Below are 18794 nucleotides of genomic sequence, written 5' to 3'. Positions count from 1 at the left end.
TATGGAAACGCACAAAAATTTTTGAGCTCGAAATTTGACAACCTATTAAGTACTTTTTCCACAGAGCACCTATATCAACAATTAGTCCTCCAGTAGAATCTACTAAGACTATGAAAATCCTACATGGACCCTCAATTCATTTGAAGAAGTCCTTGACTATAATGAAAATCAATTTTTATGAAAACGCACAAGAATAAATTTTGAGCTCGAAATTTGACAACGTATTAAGCACTTTTTTCTGAGACCATCTAGATCAACAATTAGCCCTCCAGTAGAACCTAATAGGACTATGACACTCCTACGTAGACCCTCAAATTATTTGAACAAGTCCTTGACTATACTGAAAACCACTTTTTATGAAAACGCACAAGAACAATTTTTGAGCTCGAAATTGGACAACCTATTAAGTACTTTTTTCTCAGACCACCTAGATCAACAATTAGCCCACTAGAAGAACCTACTAGGACTATGACACTCCTACATATACCCTCAAATCATTTCAACAAGTCCTTGACTATACTGAAAATCACTTTTTATGAAAACGCAAAAGATTAACTTTTGAGCTCAAAATTTGACAACGTATGAATTACTTTTTTCTCAGACCACCTAGATCAACAATTAGCCCTCCAGCAGAACCTACTAGAACTATGACACTCCTACATAGACCCTAAAATCATTTGAACAAGTCCCTGACTATACTGAAAATTACTTTTTATGAAAACGCACAAGAACAATTTTTGAGCTCAAAATTTGACAACCTATTAAGTACTTTTTTCTCAGACCACCTAGATCAACAATTAGCCTTCCAGGAGAACCTACTAGAAATATGACACTCCTACATAGAACCTCAAATCATTTCAACAAGTCCTTGACTATACTGAAAATCACTTTTTATGAGAACGCAAAAGATTAACTTTTGAGCTCAAAATTTGACAACGTATGAATTACTTTTTTCTCAGACCACCTAGATCAACAATTAGCCCTCCAGCAGAACCTACTAGAACTATGACACTCCTACATAGACCCTAAAATCATTCGAACAAGTCCCTGACTATACTGAAAATTACTTTTTATGAAAACGCACAAGAACAATTTTTGAGCTCAAAATTTGACAACCTATTAAGTACTTTTTTCTCAGACCACCTAGATCAACAATTAGCCCTCCAGCAGAACCTACTAGAACTATGACACTCCTACATAGACCCTAAAATCATTTGAACAAGTCCCTGACTATACTGAAAATTACTTTTTATGAAAACGCACAAGAACAATTTTTGAGCTCAAAATTTGACAACCTATTAAGTACTTTTTTCTCAGACCACCTAGATCAACAATTAGCCCTCCAGCAGAACCTACTAGAACTATGACACTCCTACATAGACCCTCAAATCATTTCATCAAGTCCTTGACTATACTAAAAATCACTCTTTATGAAAACGCACAAGAACAATTTTTGAGCTCGAAATTTGACAACCTATTAAGTACTTTTTTCTCAGACCACCTAGATCAACAATTAACCTTCCAGTAGAACCTACTAGAAATATGACACTCCTACATAGAACCTCAAATCATTTCAACAAGTCCTTGACTATACTGAAAATCACTTTTTATGAAAACGCAAAGAATAAATTTTGAGCTCAAAATTTGACAACCTATTTAGTACTTTTTTCACAGACCACCTAGATCAACAATTAACCTTCCAGTAGAACCTACTAGAAATATGACACTCCTACATAGAACCTCAAATCATTTCAACAAGTCCTTGACTATACTGAAAATCACTTTTTATGAAAACGCAAAGAATAAATTTTGAGCTCAAAATTTGACAACCTATTAAGTACTTTTTTCTCAGACCACCTAGATCAACAATTAGCCCTCCAGCAGAACCTACTAGAACTATGACACTCCTACATAGACCCTAAAATCATTTGAACAAGTCCCTGACTATACTGAAAATTACTTTTTATGAAAACGCACAAGAACAATTTTCGAGCTCAAAATTTGACAACCTATTAAGTACTTTTTTCTCAGACCACCTAGATCAACAATTAGCCCTCCAGCAGAACCTACTAGAACTATGACACTCCTACATAGACCCTCAAATCATTTCATCAAGTCCTTGACTATACTAAAAATCACTTTTTATGAAAACGCACAAGAACAATTTTTGAGCTCGAAATTTGACAACTTATTAAGTACTTTTTACTCAGACCACCTAGATCAACAACTAGCCTTCCAGTAGAACCTACTAGAAACATGACACTCCTACATAGAACCTCAAATCATTTCAACAAGTCCTTGACTATACTGAAAATCACTTTTTATGAAAACGCACAAGAACAATTTTTGAGCTCGAAATTGGACAACCTATTAAGTACTTTTTTCTCAGACCTCCTAGATCAACAATTAGTCCTCTAGTAGAACCTACTAGGAGTATGACACTCCTACATAGACCCTCAAATCATTTCAACAAGTCCTTGACTATACTAAAAATCACTTTTTATAAAAACGCAAAAGATTAACTTTTGAGCTCAAAATTTGACAACGTATGAATTACTTTTTTCTCAGACCACCTAGATCAACAATTAGCCCTCCAGCAGAACCTACTAGAACTATGACACTCCTACATAGACCCTAAAATCATTTGAACAAGTCCCTGACTATACTGAAAATTACTTTTTATGAAAACGCACAAGAACAATTTTTGAGCTCAAAATTTGACAACCTATTAAGTACTTTTTTCTCAGACCACCTAGATCAACAATTAGCCTTCCAGTAGAACCTACTAGAAATATGACACTCCTACATAGAACCTCAAATCATTTCAACAAGTCCTTGACTATACTGAAAAACACTTTTTATGAAAACGCAAAAGATTAACTTTTGAGCTCAAAATTTGACAACGTATGAATTACTTTTTTCTCAGACCACCTAGATCAACAATTAGCCCTCCAGCAGAACCTACTAGAACTATGACACTCCTACATAGACCCTAAAATCATTTGAACAAGTCCCTGATTATACTGAAAATTACTTTTTATGAAAACGCACAAGAACAATTTTTGAGCTCAAAATTTGACAACCTATTAAGTACTTTTTTCTCAGACCACCTAGATCAACAATTAGCCCTCCAGCAGAACCTACTAGAACTATGACACTCCTACATAGACCCTAAAATCATTTGAACAAGTCCCTGACTATACTGAAAATTACTTTTTATGAAAACGCACAAGAACAATTTTTGAGCTCAAAATTTGACAACCTATTAAGTACTTTTTTCTCAGACCACCTAGATCAACAATTAGCCCTCCAGCAGAACCTACTAGAACTATGACACTCCTACATAGACCCTCAAATCATTTCATCAAGTCCTTGACTATACTAAAAATCACTTTTTATGAAAACGCACAAGAACAATTTTTGAGCTCGAAATTTGACAACCTATTAAGTACTTTTTTCTCAGACCACCTAGATCAACAATTAGCTTTCCAGTAGAACCTACTAGAAATATGACACTCCTACATAGAACCTCAAATCATTTCAACAAGTCCTTGACTATACTGAAAATCACTTTTTATGAAAACGCAAAGATTAAATTTTGAGCTCAAAATTTGACAACCTATTTAGTACTTTTTTCACAGACCACCCAGATCAACGATTAGCCCCCCAGTAGAACCTACTAGGACTATGACACTCCTACATAGACCCTCAAATCATTTCAACAAGTCCTTGACTATACTAAAAATCACTTTTTATAAAAACCGCGAAGAATAACTTTTGAGCTCAAAATTTGACAGCCTACTAAGTACTTTTTCCACAGACCACCCAGATCAACAATTAGCCCTCCAGAAGAACCTACTAGGACCATGACACTCCTACATAGACCCTCAAATCTTTTGAACAATTCCTGGACTATACGGAAAATCAATTTTTATGAAAACGCACAAGAATAACTTTGAGCTCGAAATTTGACAACCTACTAAGTACTTTTTCCACAGACCACCCAGATCAACAATTAGCCCTACAGAAGAACCTACTAGGACCATGACACTCCTACATAGACCCTCAAATCTTTTGAACAATTCCTGGACTATACTGAAAATCACTTTTTATGAAAACGCACAAGAATAACTTTGAGCTCGAAATTTGACAACCTACTAAGTACTTTTTCCACAGACCACCCAGATCAACCATTAGCCCTCCAGAAGAACCTACTAGGACTATGACACTCCTACATAGACCCTCAAATCTTTTGAACAATTCCTGGACTATACGGGAAATCAATTTTTATGAAAACGCACAAGAATAACTTTTGAGCTCGAAATTTGACAACGTATTAAGTACTTTTTTCTCAGACCACCTAGATCAACAATTAGCCCTCCAGCAGAACCTACTAGAACTATGACACTCCTACATAGACCCTCAAATCTTTTGAACAATTCCTGGACTATACTAAAAATCACTTTTTATAAAAACGCGAAGAATAACTTTTGAGCTCGAAATTTGACAACCTACTAAGTACTTTTTCCACAGACCATCTAGATGAACAATTAGCCCTCCAGTAGAACCTACTAGGATTATGACACTCCTACGTAGACCCTCAAATCATTTGAACAAGTCCTTGACTATGCTGAAAATCACTTTTTATGAAAACGCACAAGAATAACTTTGAGCTCGAAATTTGACAACCTACTAAGTACTTTTTCCACAGACCACCCGGATCAACAATTAGCCCTTCAGAAGAACCTACTAGGACCATGACACTCCTACATAGACCCTCAAATCTTTTGAACAATTCCTGGACTATACGGGAAATCAATTTTTATGAAAACGCACAAGAATAACTTTTGAGCTCGAAATTTGACAACGTATTAAGTACTTTTTTCTCAGACCACCTAGAACGACAAATGGCCCTCCAGTAGACCCTATTAGGACTATGACACTCCTACCTAGACCCTCAAATCTTTTGAACAATTCCTGGACTATACTAAAAATCACTTTTTATAAAAACGCGAAGAATAACTTTTGAGCTCGAAATTTGACAACCTACTAAGTACTTTTTCCACAGACCATCTAGATGAACAATTAGCCCTCCAGCAGAACCTACTAGGATTATGACACTCCTACGTAGACCCTCAAATCATTTGAACAAGTCCTTGACTATGCTGAAAATCACTTTTTATGAAAACGCACAAGAATAACTTTGAGCTCGAAATTTGACAACCTACTAAGTACTTTTTCCACAGACCACCCGGATCAACAATTAGCCCTTCAGAAGAACCTACTAGGACCATGACACTCCTACATAGACCCTCAAATCTTTTGAACAATTCCTGGACTATACGGAAAATCAATTTTTTTGAAAACGCACAAGAATAACTTTTGAGCTCGAAATTTGACAACGTATTAAGTACTTTTTTCTCAGACCACCTAGATCAACAATTAGCCCTGCAGTAGAACATGCTAGTACTATGACACTCCTACATAGACCCTCAATACATTTCAACAAGTCCTTGACTATACTAAAAATCACTTTTTATAAAAACGCGAAGAATAACTTTTGAGCTCAAAATTTGACAACCTACTAAGCACTTTTTCCACAGACCATCTAGATGAACAATTAGCCCTCCAGCAGAACCTACTAAGATTATGACACTCCTACGTAGACCCTCAAATCATTTGAACAAGTCCTTGACTATGCTGAAAATCACTTTTTATGAAAACGCACAAGAATAACTTTGAGCTCGAAATTTGACAACCTACTAAGTACTTTTTCCACAGACCACCCGGATCAACAATTAGCCCTTCAGAAGAACCTACTAGGACCATGACACTCCTACATAGACCCTCAAATCTTTTGAACAATTCCTGGACTATACGGAAAATCAATTTTTATGAAAACGCACAAGAATAACTTTTGAGCTCGAAATTTGACAACGTATTAAATACCTTTTTCTCAGATCACCTAGATCAACAATTAGCCCTCCAGTAGAACCTACTAGCACTATTACACTCCTACATAGACCCTCAAATCATTTCAACAAGTCCTTGACTATACTGAAAATCACTTTTTATAAAAACGCGAAGAATAACTTTTGAGCTCAAAATTTGACAACCTACTAAGCACTTTTTCCACAGACCACCCGGATCAACAATTAGCCCTTCAGAAGAACCTACTAGGACCATGACACTCCTACCTAGACCCTCAAATCATTTGAACAAGTCCTTGACTATACTGAAAATCACTTTTTATGAAAACGCACAAGAATAACTTTTGAGCTCGAAATTTGACAACATATTAAGTACTTTTTTCTCAGACCACCTAGATCAACAATTAGCCCTCCAGTAGAACCTACTAGCACTATTACACTCCTACATAGACCCTCAAATCATTTGAACAATTCCTGGACTATACGGAAAATCAATTTTTATGAAAACGCACAAGAATAACTTTGAGCTCGAAATTTGACAACGTATTAAATACCTTTTTCTCAGATCACCTAGATCAACAATTAGCCCTCCAGTAGAACCTACTAGCACTATTACACTCCTACATAGACCCTCAAATCATTTCAACAAGTCCTTGACTATACTGAAAATCACTTTTTATAAAAACGCGAAGAATAACTTTTGAGCTCAAAATTTGACAACCTACTAAGCACTTTTTCCACAGACCATCTAGATGAACAATTAGCCCTCCAGCAGAACCTACTAAGATTATGACACTCCTACGTAGACCCTCAAATCATTTGAACAAGTCCTTGACTATGCTGAAAATCACTTTTTATGAAAACGCACAAGAATAACTTTGAGCTCGAAATTTGACAACCTACTAAGTACTTTTTCCACAGACCACCCGGATCAACAATTAGCCCTTCAGAAGAACCTACTAGGACCATGACACTCCTACCTAGACCGTCAAATCTTTTGAACAATTCCTGGACTATACTAAAAATCACTTTTTATAAAAACGCGAAGAATAACTTTTGAGCTCGAAATTTGACAACCTACTAAGTACTTTTTCCACAGACCATCTAGATGAACAATTAGCCCTCCAGCAGAACCTACTAGGATTATGACACTCCTACGTAGACCCTCAAATCATTTGAACAAGTCCTTGACTATGCTGAAAATCACTTTTTATGAAAACGCACAAGAATAACTTTGAGCTCGAAATTTGACAACCTACTAAGTACTTTTTCCACAGACCACCCGGATCAACAATTAGCCCTTCAGAAGAACCTACTAGGACCATGACACTCCTACATAGACCCTCAAATCTTTTGAACAATTCCTGGACTATACGGAAAATCAATTTTTTTGAAAACGCACAAGAATAACTTTTGAGCTCGAAATTTGACAACGTATTAAGTACTTTTTTCTCAGACCACCTAGATCAACAATTAGCCCTGCAGTAGAACATGCTAGTACTATGACACTCCTACATAGACCCTCAATACATTTCAACAAGTCCTTGACTATACTGAAAATCACTTTTTATAAAAACGCGAAGAATAACTTTTGAGCTCGAAATTTGACAACCTACTAAGTACTTTTTCCACAGACCATCTAGATGAACAATTAGCCCTCCAGCAGAACCTACTAGGATTATGACACTCCTACGTAGACCCTCAAATCATTTGAACAAGTCCTTGACTATGCTGAAAATCACTTTTTATGAAAACGCACAAGAATAACTTTGAGCTCGAAATTTGACAACCTACTAAGTACTTTTTCCACAGACCACCCGGATCAACAATTAGCCCTTCAGAAGAACCTACTAGGACCATGACACTCCTACATAGACCCTCAAATCTTTTGAACAATTCCTGGACTATACGGAAAATCAATTTTTTTGAAAACGCACAAGAATAACTTTTGAGCTCGAAATTTGACAACATATTAAGTACTTTTTTCTCAGACCACCTAGATCAACAATTAGCCCTCCAGTAGAACCTACTAGCACTATTACACTCCTACATAGACCCTCAAATCATTTGAACAATTCCTGGACTATACGGAAAATCAATTTTTATGAAAACGCACAAGAATAACTTTGAGCTCGAAATTTGACAACGTATTAAATACCTTTTTCTCAGATCACCTAGATCAACAATTAGCCCTCCAGTAGAACCTACTAGCACTATTACACTCCTACATAGACCCTCAAATCATTTCAACAAGTCCTTGACTATACTGAAAATCACTTTTTATAAAAACGCGAAGAATAACTTTTGAGCTCAAAATTTGACAACCTACTAAGCACTTTTTCCACAGACCATCTAGATGAACAATTAGCCCTCCAGCAGAACCTACTAAGATTATGACACTCCTACGTAGACCCTCAAATCATTTGAACAAGTCCTTGACTATGCTGAAAATCACTTTTTATGAAAACGCACAAGAATAACTTTGAGCTCGAAATTTGACAACCTACTAAGTACTTTTTCCACAGACCACCCGGATCAACAATTAGCCCTTCAGAAGAACCTACTAGGACCATGACACTCCTACCTAGACCGTCAAATCTTTTGAACAATTCCTGGACTATACTAAAAATCACTTTTTATAAAAACGCGAAGAATAACTTTTGAGCTCGAAATTTGACAACCTACTAAGTACTTTTTCCACAGACCATCTAGATGAACAATTAGCCCTCCAGCAGAACCTACTAGGATTATGACACTCCTACGTAGACCCTCAAATCATTTGAACAAGTCCTTGACTATGCTGAAAATCACTTTTTATGAAAACGCACAAGAATAACTTTGAGCTCGAAATTTGACAACCTACTAAGTACTTTTTCCACAGACCACCCGGATCAACAATTAGCCCTTCAGAAGAACCTACTAGGACCATGACACTCCTACATAGACCCTCAAATCTTTTGAACAATTCCTGGACTATACGGAAAATCAATTTTTTTGAAAACGCACAAGAATAACTTTTGAGCTCGAAATTTGACAACGTATTAAGTACTTTTTTCTCAGACCACCTAGATCAACAATTAGCCCTGCAGTAGAACATGCTAGTACTATGACACTCCTACATAGACCCTCAATACATTTCAACAAGTCCTTGACTATACTAAAAATCACTTTTTATAAAAACGCGAAGAATAACTTTTGAGCTCAAAATTTGACAACCTACTAAGCACTTTTTCCACAGACCATCTAGATGAACAATTAGCCCTCCAGCAGAACCTACTAAGATTATGACACTCCTACGTAGACCCTCAAATCATTTGAACAAGTCCTTGACTATGCTGAAAATCACTTTTTATGAAAACGCACAAGAATAACTTTGAGCTCGAAATTTGACAAACTACTAAGTACTTTTTCCACAGACCACCCGGATCAACAATTAGCCCTTCAGAAGAACCTACTAGGACCATGACACTCCTACCTAGACCGTCAAATCTTTTGAACAATTCCTGGACTATACTAAAAATCACTTTTTATAAAAACGCGAAGAATAACTTTTGAGCTCGAAATTTGACAACCTACTAAGTACTTTTTCCACAGACCATCTAGATGAACAATTAGCCCTCCAGCAGAACCTACTAGAATTATGACACTCCTACGTAGACCCTCAAATCATTTGAACAAGTCCTTGACTATGCTGAAAATCACTTTTTATGAAAACGCACAAGAATAACTTTGAGCTCGAAATTTGACAACCTACTAAGTACTTTTTCCACAGACCACCCGGATCAACAATTAGCCCTTCAGAAGAACCTACTAGGACCATGACACTCCTACATAGACCCTCAAATCTTTTGAACAATTCCTGGACTATACGGAAAATCAATTTTTTTGAAAACGCACAAGAATAACTTTTGAGCTCGAAATTTAACAACGTATTAAGTACTTTTTTCTCAGACCACCTAGATCAACAATTAGCCCTGCAGTAGAACAAGCTAGTACTATGACACTCCTACATAGACCCTCAATACATTTCAACAAGTCCTTGACTATACTAAAAATCACTTTTTATAAAAACGCGAAGAATAACTTTTGAGCTCAAAATTTGACAACCTACTAAGCACTTTTTCCACAGACCATCTAGATGAACAATTAGCCCTCCAGCAGAACCTACTAAGATTATGACACTCCTACATAGACCCTCAAATCATTTGAACAAGTCCTTGACTATACTGAAAATCACTTTTTATGAAAACGCACAAGAATAACTTTGAGCTCGAAATTTGACAACCTACTAAGTACTTTTTCCACAGACCACCCAGATCAACAATTAGCCCTCCAGAAGAACCTACTAGGACTATGACACTCCTACATAGACCCTCAAATCTTTTGAACAATTCCTGGACTATACGGAAAATCAATTTTTATGAAAACGCACAAGAATAACTTTTGAGCTCGAAATTTGACAACGTATTAAGTACTTTTTTCTCAGACCACCTAGATCAACAATTAGCCCTCCAGTAGAACATATTAGTACTATGATACTCCTACATAGACCCTCAATACATTTGAACATGTCCTTGACTATACTGAAAATCACTTTTATGACAATGCACAAGAACAAATTTTGAGCTCGAAATTTGAAACCTATTACGTACTTTTTTCTCAGACCACCTAGATCAACAAATGGCCCTCCAGTAGAACCTACTAGGACTATGACACTCCTACCTAGACCCTCAAATCATTTGAACAAGTCCTTGACTATACTGAAAATCACTTTTTATGAAAACGCACAAGAATAGTTTTTGAGCTCGAAATTTGACAACCTATTAAGTCCTTTTTTCTCAAACCACCTAGATCAACATTTAGCTCTCTATCAGAACATACTAGGACTATGACACTTGTAGGTAAAATCTCAAATCTTTTGAACAAGTCCTGAGGTGTGAAAACCGAAGCTGTGCGTGCGTGCAGAGCAAACCAGACCAAAAAAGGCGGAAGCAAACAAAAGAGCAAAAGTGAAAATCCAAGAAGAGCGCAAAGCTTAAACGAACCTTCTTGCTTTGAAAGAACACATTCCTACGACGTGGGAACACGGACCAAAAAACCGGTCCGAAAACCGCAGCTCTGCGGTGCAGAGCAAACCAGACCGAAAGAAAGCAACAGCTAGCCAAGCTAGCGAGCAAAGAAGCGGAAAGAACTCAACTGAGAGGAGACGGCAGCAGAGAGAAGAAAAGCAAACAAGCAAACAAGCTCTGAAAAATACTTTGTTAGTATACTTAAAAGAACATCACAAACAACACACAAGACGCACGGCCACCCCCACCCAGCGACACCCCCCAACCCCGTCCCCCACCGCCGCCAAACCGCCACCACCCCCCCCCCCAAAAAAACGACCCCCCCCAAACACCAACTGACTAACGCCAAATTTTGGCATGAGTTCTGGATCAGTGCCATTGAACTCAGAGAGAATGAAAATGCATTTTGCAATGAATACGAGAATAAGTTACGAAGTTATGTCACGAATGACGGACGTCAGAAACGCCCAAAATGACCCAATTGACGGTCGACTCGCGGGCTCGTTTCACTACTTTTTGAAAACAACACTATATGACATGTATACCATTGAAACCGTCTTGAAATAAGCTGTTCATATCACTAAACAAAATGAAAAAATTCCGCCTATAGACAGAGTTATTAGCAAAAATTGACCGAGTCCGATCAAAATTTGGGACGTTTCCCATGCTCGTACACAAATTTACAACTTCTGGTGAATATTTTTTCAGGTTTCATCATATCAAAAGAAAGCACGCATAATGAGCTCTCTAACTATGCAACTCAATAGGAAAACAAATTACTGTAGGCAGAGTTAATAACGATCGCGCCTTTGGTACCAAATGACCAAAAAAGTGACCTGGATCATCCAAAATGACAATTATGCCAAAGAAATAATTTAAATAAAACAACCAAAAATAAATGAGGACAATTCCCATTATCAGACGAATCTAACGGACTAACTATCGGGTCTAAATTAGCCTGTTTTCTTGGTCTAACATGTACATACACGAAGTGTACCGGTCACGAATTGGTCAAAATGGGGGTATGTGTCCTGGCCAATTTCTCAAAATCGGCTGAAAGAAACAAAACGCCATTTACAGGGAATCAAGGACGGCTCAAGCTGAGTTCAAGTCGTCAATAAACAGATCGAAAATTAGTTCACTCTACGAGGAGATATTTTAAGATCAAGGTGCCGTACCAAATGACCAACATGACCACAAACATCATGTCCAGAGCTAAAATTTGACATGACAATGTGTCAAACAAATTACAAATAATAGCTAGAAAGCTTTGCCATAATATAAGGAAGCTAACGCACCAATAAACAAGCTTTAAATCGCATTATAAGTGATGTGACACAGCTCTGTATGTACTGGTACCCTGCTTCAGCAGGTCAGAAATGGGGTACCAGTCCTGGCCAATTTCTCAAAAACGGCTGATCGAAACGAAACGACACCTATATCAAAACAAAGCCTAGCTCAAGCTGGGTTTAACAAAAAAAGTTTCATCAAAATCGGTTTACTCTACAACGAGTAATTGCAAAGTAAATGTACCGTACCAAATGACCAAAAAAGCAGAGTACTCCGGCTGCAGAGCCAAAATTCGGCATCTGCACTTGCTAAAATGGTATGAGAAATATATATGGGAGAATTTCCCTCATTCTGATGAAGCTAACGAACTATAACTTATAACTTAAATCAGCTGATTTGAGGTACCGAAATTTGGGTCACCCAGAACAGCACAAAAATTCGACTTTTTTCAAATTTAAACATTAATAAGTTTTTGATTAGGCCGATTTGAGAAACCAAATAAACACTGCAAGCAAGAGGGGTTTAGTGCCAACAAAATGCGACCACTCCCTTTTAATTTGGTTCAGTACTTCAGAAGTTATTAACAAAATACTATTTCATAACCCATTTTTTGGGCTATCAGCGAAGCCCAAACTCTCCGTAACCAACGTAAAACAACGTGAAACGGCGTTCCCGGCGTATCTTTGGGTGTAATTCTGGTCTAATTCGATGTTCTAGGTCACTGAAAACCTTCATGGTGAGGTGGGAAGAATTTCCCACCTCGCCAAGAATGCTATGATGTTTTGTGTGTTTTGACATTAATCAACATCCACAGAAATTTGATGAAATCGTGAAAAATGAAAAATTGTTGATTAACCTCATTAAATGATAAAGGTTGCTCCATGGACCTAAGCAGGGCATAGAAAACACAAATGGCTCGCCTGAAGACCTGTTCTTTGCGCAAAAGACCACTTAGCGATTAAAATTTGGGAAATGTTATGTTTTTCAGCATTCACTGTTAAATTAACGTTTCACAAAAAAAATTATGCAGAAGACCAACAATTCCAACAAAGATGCGCTTAAAAGGAAGAGCTTGCGCTAAAAATTACCTCTTTTGATACGCAATTGACAGAGAAATAAGAAAAAAAGTACGACACTGAGTGCTTTTTTATGAGACAAACTTAGAGAAACGTTTAACTGCGAAGTAATTGATTTCAAATGCGCGTCATAATTTTTCAGACAAAAAATTTGATAAATTGTCATTTAAAGAAAAAAATGTTGTAGTTTTCAATTACCAATAGCTAAGAACACTTTTCAATAAAAAAGTGAAGGAGAATTGATGAAACAAAGAATAGCGCTCAAAATAGGCGTCAAAAAACTAAAGAGAATTGAACAATTGAAAAAACAAAATAGGATTTTTTTTAAGTTTTACTTTTTTTTGCTTTTAAAGTGCAGCATAGTTCGAGTGCTGCGTTCCTTCAACAATTGAAGTTGTATGACGTTGATTAACAATATGAGGACTGCCCTGAAAGGAAATTCTGAAGTTTGAGTTCACTTGCAATACAAAGTTTTGTTTGGGTTATTAAGGATGAAAAAAAGTTACTTGAAAACTTATCAGTTTTATGATTAAAAAAACAACGAAATGAGGTCTTAAATGGTAAGATATGTGCACTGCTGAATATACTTTGCTTGTGTGTTTAATAACGAGCAAAACTCTAATGAAAAAGTTTATAAAACTATCCTTGATCAACTTTACCTTCACTTGTTTTCAACTTTTACAAATCACAAAGTTTTTATTCTGAATTCAATTTTTCCCAGATTTTGAGCCATAATTCTAGCTTGAAACTTGTGTAATCTTTAACAGATGTCCCAATCTGCTATAGAAAGAGTTTAGAAGAGTTTACAAGGTTGAGCAATATGACCATTTAGGATTTTCGGCAGGTACCTATTTTATCAGTGAAAAACGTTGTTATCGGAACACAAAACGTATGATTGACTATTTTGCAGCAAATTTGTGTTTAATCACCCTCAACTAATTACTGAAATTTGGTTTCTGTAGTACTTGCTATCTAATAAAGATTCAAAATTAAGAGACTCTAAGAAAAGTGTTTTTTACACTATAAAAAGTCGAATAAAATAATATCTACCATAAGCTAGAACGCACTGGATTCTTTTGTTTGAACTTTTTAGTGCTTACCAGTTCACTTGTTGGGAACCAACGGTCACTGAACAATTTTTGCGAAAAACGAGTATTTTAAAAACGTTATTGGCGCTAAAGTCTATATGAAACTAAAAATATTGATTTTTTTCAATTTTGGAGTTGAATACCTCTTTACGTGCTTGATTGAAGATTGCAGTTAGCAGGGCAAACAGAAGAAGTTTATTACCATCGAAACGCGGCCATGCCGAACAAATTGGGAAGCGGATTGATACGGATTGCGACTTTTTTGAAGTTTCTGTGCGAATTCTTTGATCGACTCCGCAACAAATCGCAAAGAAACTTAATAAACATAAATCAAAATTAAATAACCTCTGCAGCAAAAACGAAAGACTTATTGCCTACTGTACCCTGTTAGCGCAAGGTGTTGAATTTCCCTTTATCAAGAGTATTATGCATTGCCCACAATTTGGCGAAAAAGAGCCAACGTATACCAGATAATCTTTTGAGAAATAATTTTTGTGTAAATTCCCCCCCCCCTATTATTGCCTACTCTACATAATTCAAAACAAAAAAGCTATTCAACATCTAGTTTTCATGCAGACCTGCAACTAAAAGCGTTGCCGCTCTTTTATTGCCTTACTATGGTGGCTTGCTAGTGAGCTGATAAGATCGTCACATAACCATCTATATGGGCCGTTTTTAAATGATTGAACCTACCTGCCTAAATACCAGTGACATTTATCAAGATGCCTTTAGGTGATCTGATGGATCTCACGAATTTGTTCTCTTTTGTGCCCCCAGCTTAGTGGGTATGCCCCCCTGACGTATGTATCATATTTTTAAACAGAAACGTGGTATAGGACAACACGCATAATACGTAACTTGGGAGTATTATGGGCCCATGTGGAGGTGCCACCCGGAAGTGACCTCTGATCAGAACTGGAGTTATATGGTTTATAACAATAATTCTGTGCTCGACTAACTTGATTGTGCTATAATAATGTGATAAGGAATAAGGCTGCAATGACGGTCAATTTGTTTAAATACTCTAAGGTGTGAAACGATACAGTTTTTCGATTAGTAGAATGTTTTGGGAGCACATTTTTTACTAATGTAAGGTCAAATTTTTAGTAAAGTAATTAAAAGATTTTATAATTTTACATAATGTTATATTCTTAACTTTACATTGCCTCTTTTACCATTTGCATTTTATTCTTATGTGTATCCGAGGAAATTAACAATGTTCTTCTCTTTTACTTGCAGAGCATTCTACAATAATTTTACATAATGTTATATTCTTAACTTAATATATAATGTGTTAACTTAATGTAATAAGCTAATGTATAGTTTTACATAAAGTTATATTCTTAACTTTACTTTGCCGCTTTTACCATTTGCATTTTATTTTTATGTGTATCAGAGGAAATTAATAATGCTCTTCTCTTTCTCATTTGCAGAGCATTCTACAATAGAAGGTAGTATAGTTTAGGTACATTAGGTATATAATTTCCTGATTGCGTTGGAATTGGAATCGGATTGTGAAAGCCGCGCCAATCGTTTTTTTGATCTTATTTTAATTAATCTCTAAACAAAAATCGGTTTTGAAAAAAATCGGTTTTGCAAATGGAAGTTGGCGTGATCAGAGGGCTTTGGGTAGCACGATGGTCTGATCAGAGGGTAAAGTCTGGGCAATGGTCTGATCAGAGCGGTCCCGGGATCGAGCACCTAAACCTGGGTAATCGTCGTTTCGTGTAAATTTCACGTGTATACACGTGTATACCCATTTTGCGAATATGGAAGTACGTATGAAACTAGCAATCGTTTGTTTCGTGTTAATTCACGTGTATACATAGACGCTAAAACGTATATTTTTTAGACTCACCTGATTGTGGGTCATTGATTCCAGCTGTCATGTATGTTCCCGATATCTCATCAAAAGTATCCTGGAGTAATAGAAACTGAAACCACAAGATACATCGCTTTGTATTGGATCTATCTTCCCCACAGGACACCAACATCAATCGCTGATTAGGTGTACCAACATTGAACTCTGTGTTCCACATTGAAAAAGTTGTGTATCTTTCATCAAAACATGGGATAAATACTTGCAGAGTAGATCTATAGGTGCCTGTCCTCAGAGTTGCAGAATCAGCTTCTGCCGTACGACGATGCCGTCTTAGATCCTTTCCAAGGCACTTCACCCAGCTCCACACATATATAAATTGAATTTGAATTGGTTGGTCTAAGAAAAATGAAAAAAAAACAAGCTAAACTTTTTGCTAAAAAATTCCTTAAAAACTATGTTATTGGCTCTTTAGACATAAAAAACTACGTTTTTGGCTAATTGGGGCCATCAAAATTTTTGAGCTGTATACTGCCATTTAATTCCAAAGAATTGTGTTTTGGTTTAATTTGAAGATTTTTTGGACACATAATAAGTCCTTTTCTCTGCGTCAAACCAATAAACTCTGTTGGTTTATCTTCCTTACAAAGGCGCCTGAGTTACAAAATTGCAAATGCAAATGCACATAGATTTTAAAATTTTATGCCTAGAGGCAAGAAGTTCCCGGATGAACATTCTTAGATGCCATATCTAAGACCATATATGGTTCCATCCAAGTCTAAGCAAAATTTCTTGTATGATCTTGCTATGATTTCTAAGAAGCCATATAAGATCTTTGAAATGATTTTCAAAATTTTACATGAAATTGGTAGTTCAGACAGAGCAGCACGTTTTCGATGGTTTTCCCACCAATGGAATATTTTATGGTCTTGGATATTATATCCAGGAAGCCATTATGGTCTTAGATATGGTACTTAAGACCCCATATATGATCTTGGATATGGTTTCTAAGATTCAGCAAAAACGTTAAACATTGCAACCAAATGAAGACTTTTCAATCCATTATCACAAATTTTAAGTTGTATGATCTTGGATTTAGTATCTAAGAAATCATTATGGTCTTTAATATGGTATCTAGGACACCAAATATGAACTTGGATATGGTTTCTAAGATTCAGCCTAGTAGTTGAGAAGCCCCTCTAGCAAAATGAGCACAAAAAGGAAAAACAGCTCTTGATTGATCTCAGCTCGATCAACTTTTTGTCTTGTTTTGGGCAGTCTGTTCCAATCAGTACACTTTGACAACCTCTGTCTATAAAATAAGCAATGGACGAAAAGCTTTTCCTGTGATAAAACTAAAGAAAAACTAGAGTTCAATTTCAATAACTTTTTTTCGAAAATTTTCCCGAAGAATGACCAGAGATTTTTCAGTGACGGATCAAGAAATTTCAATCAAGAATTTTCTCAACACCAATAGCCCAACGTTCTTGAACTTAAAAAACTATATGATTTTGGAATCGTTGAAAAAGAAGTGATGAGTTAATTGTGAAATTGCCGAAAAACTCCTTTGACTGATAATAATTGCATGCATACATTGCCTACGGGTACGAGCCCGTGTTGTTAAAAAGGCACTGGAAAATTGTCGGTAATTCTAATCATGAACCCTGAGATCACTTTTTATCAGTAGAAATTAGATCCCAATCATCTTTATCAAGTTTGCTGGATCGAACTTAGAGCCTCCGGGTGTTTTGTAGAATAACACCGTTTCTGTAGTCTCATTATCATCGTAGCGGTGATTTTGTATAGATCAACCACATTGTTTCTTTCAGTGCAATCCCTGAAGATTTTTGTAAGGTTTTGTCAATGCAAATGAAACCCTCCCATTATTTATTATCAAGTTCGACCAACAAAGTGCAATTACGCTCTAAAGTGTAGGTTTAGAACTTCGTTGCGCTTAAAAAAAGTGAACGTTTAAACAAAAACTCTTAAGTTTTTGCGATTATTATCATTCAGTTTTGATCATTTTCTTTTCAACTTTTTGAAATTGAATGTAAACATTCATAATGTTATCAACCAAACGCCTTAGGAAACTACCAAGGATGTTATCGAGTTAGTTGTAATGATCAGGACACAAAAAGAGGAAAAAGCTAGCAACTGACTGAAATCTGAGACTTCATTTCTGCAAATGATGTTAGGTTTAGACAACAGAAAAGGGATCTGAGCAAAACTTCTGTAGCAGATGAAATACTGAATGTACACCTCCAAACAATCAGAGAATGAGAAAACTCTATTCTATTTTATGCTTGCATGCTCGAATTCAGTCAGTCTAATAGAGTAGATAGTTGTACTATGTGTAGATCCAAACATTATATAACTGAGCGAAGTATCTAGAAAATGCGAAATAACTGCAGTTTCCGCCTGTTCCCCGGACTCCTTTCAGTTTTTCGACAAAAAGTTATCAATTAGAAAATTGAGCTTTTCTTGGGTGCTCTAGTTTTTCAGGGTTTGCGATAGGAAAATAG

The 18794-nt window shown here is 36.3% G+C and overlaps 1 protein-coding gene across 1 annotated transcript in view; it reads right to left on the bottom strand.

Annotated features, from left to right (window-relative positions):
- Positions 1-16492, bottom strand: part of LOC142354575 (uncharacterized) — a 116158-nt gene extending 99666 nt beyond the window's left edge. The window contains exon 1 of the mRNA XM_075406901.1: positions 16312-16492. Coding sequence (XP_075263016.1) covers positions 16312-16492 — 181 coding nt within the window. The remainder of the gene's footprint in view (positions 1-16311) is intronic.
- Between the last annotated feature and the right edge of the window lie 2302 nt (positions 16493-18794).

This window comes from Convolutriloba macropyga, chromosome 15, assembly GCF_964194025.1.
Source record: "Convolutriloba macropyga chromosome 15, txConMacr16.3, whole genome shotgun sequence".
Taxonomy (NCBI): domain Eukaryota; kingdom Metazoa; phylum Xenacoelomorpha; order Acoela; family Convolutidae; genus Convolutriloba; species Convolutriloba macropyga.
Note: the sequence above shows the minus strand (reverse complement) of the source record. Positions and strands in the feature narration are given on the sequence as shown.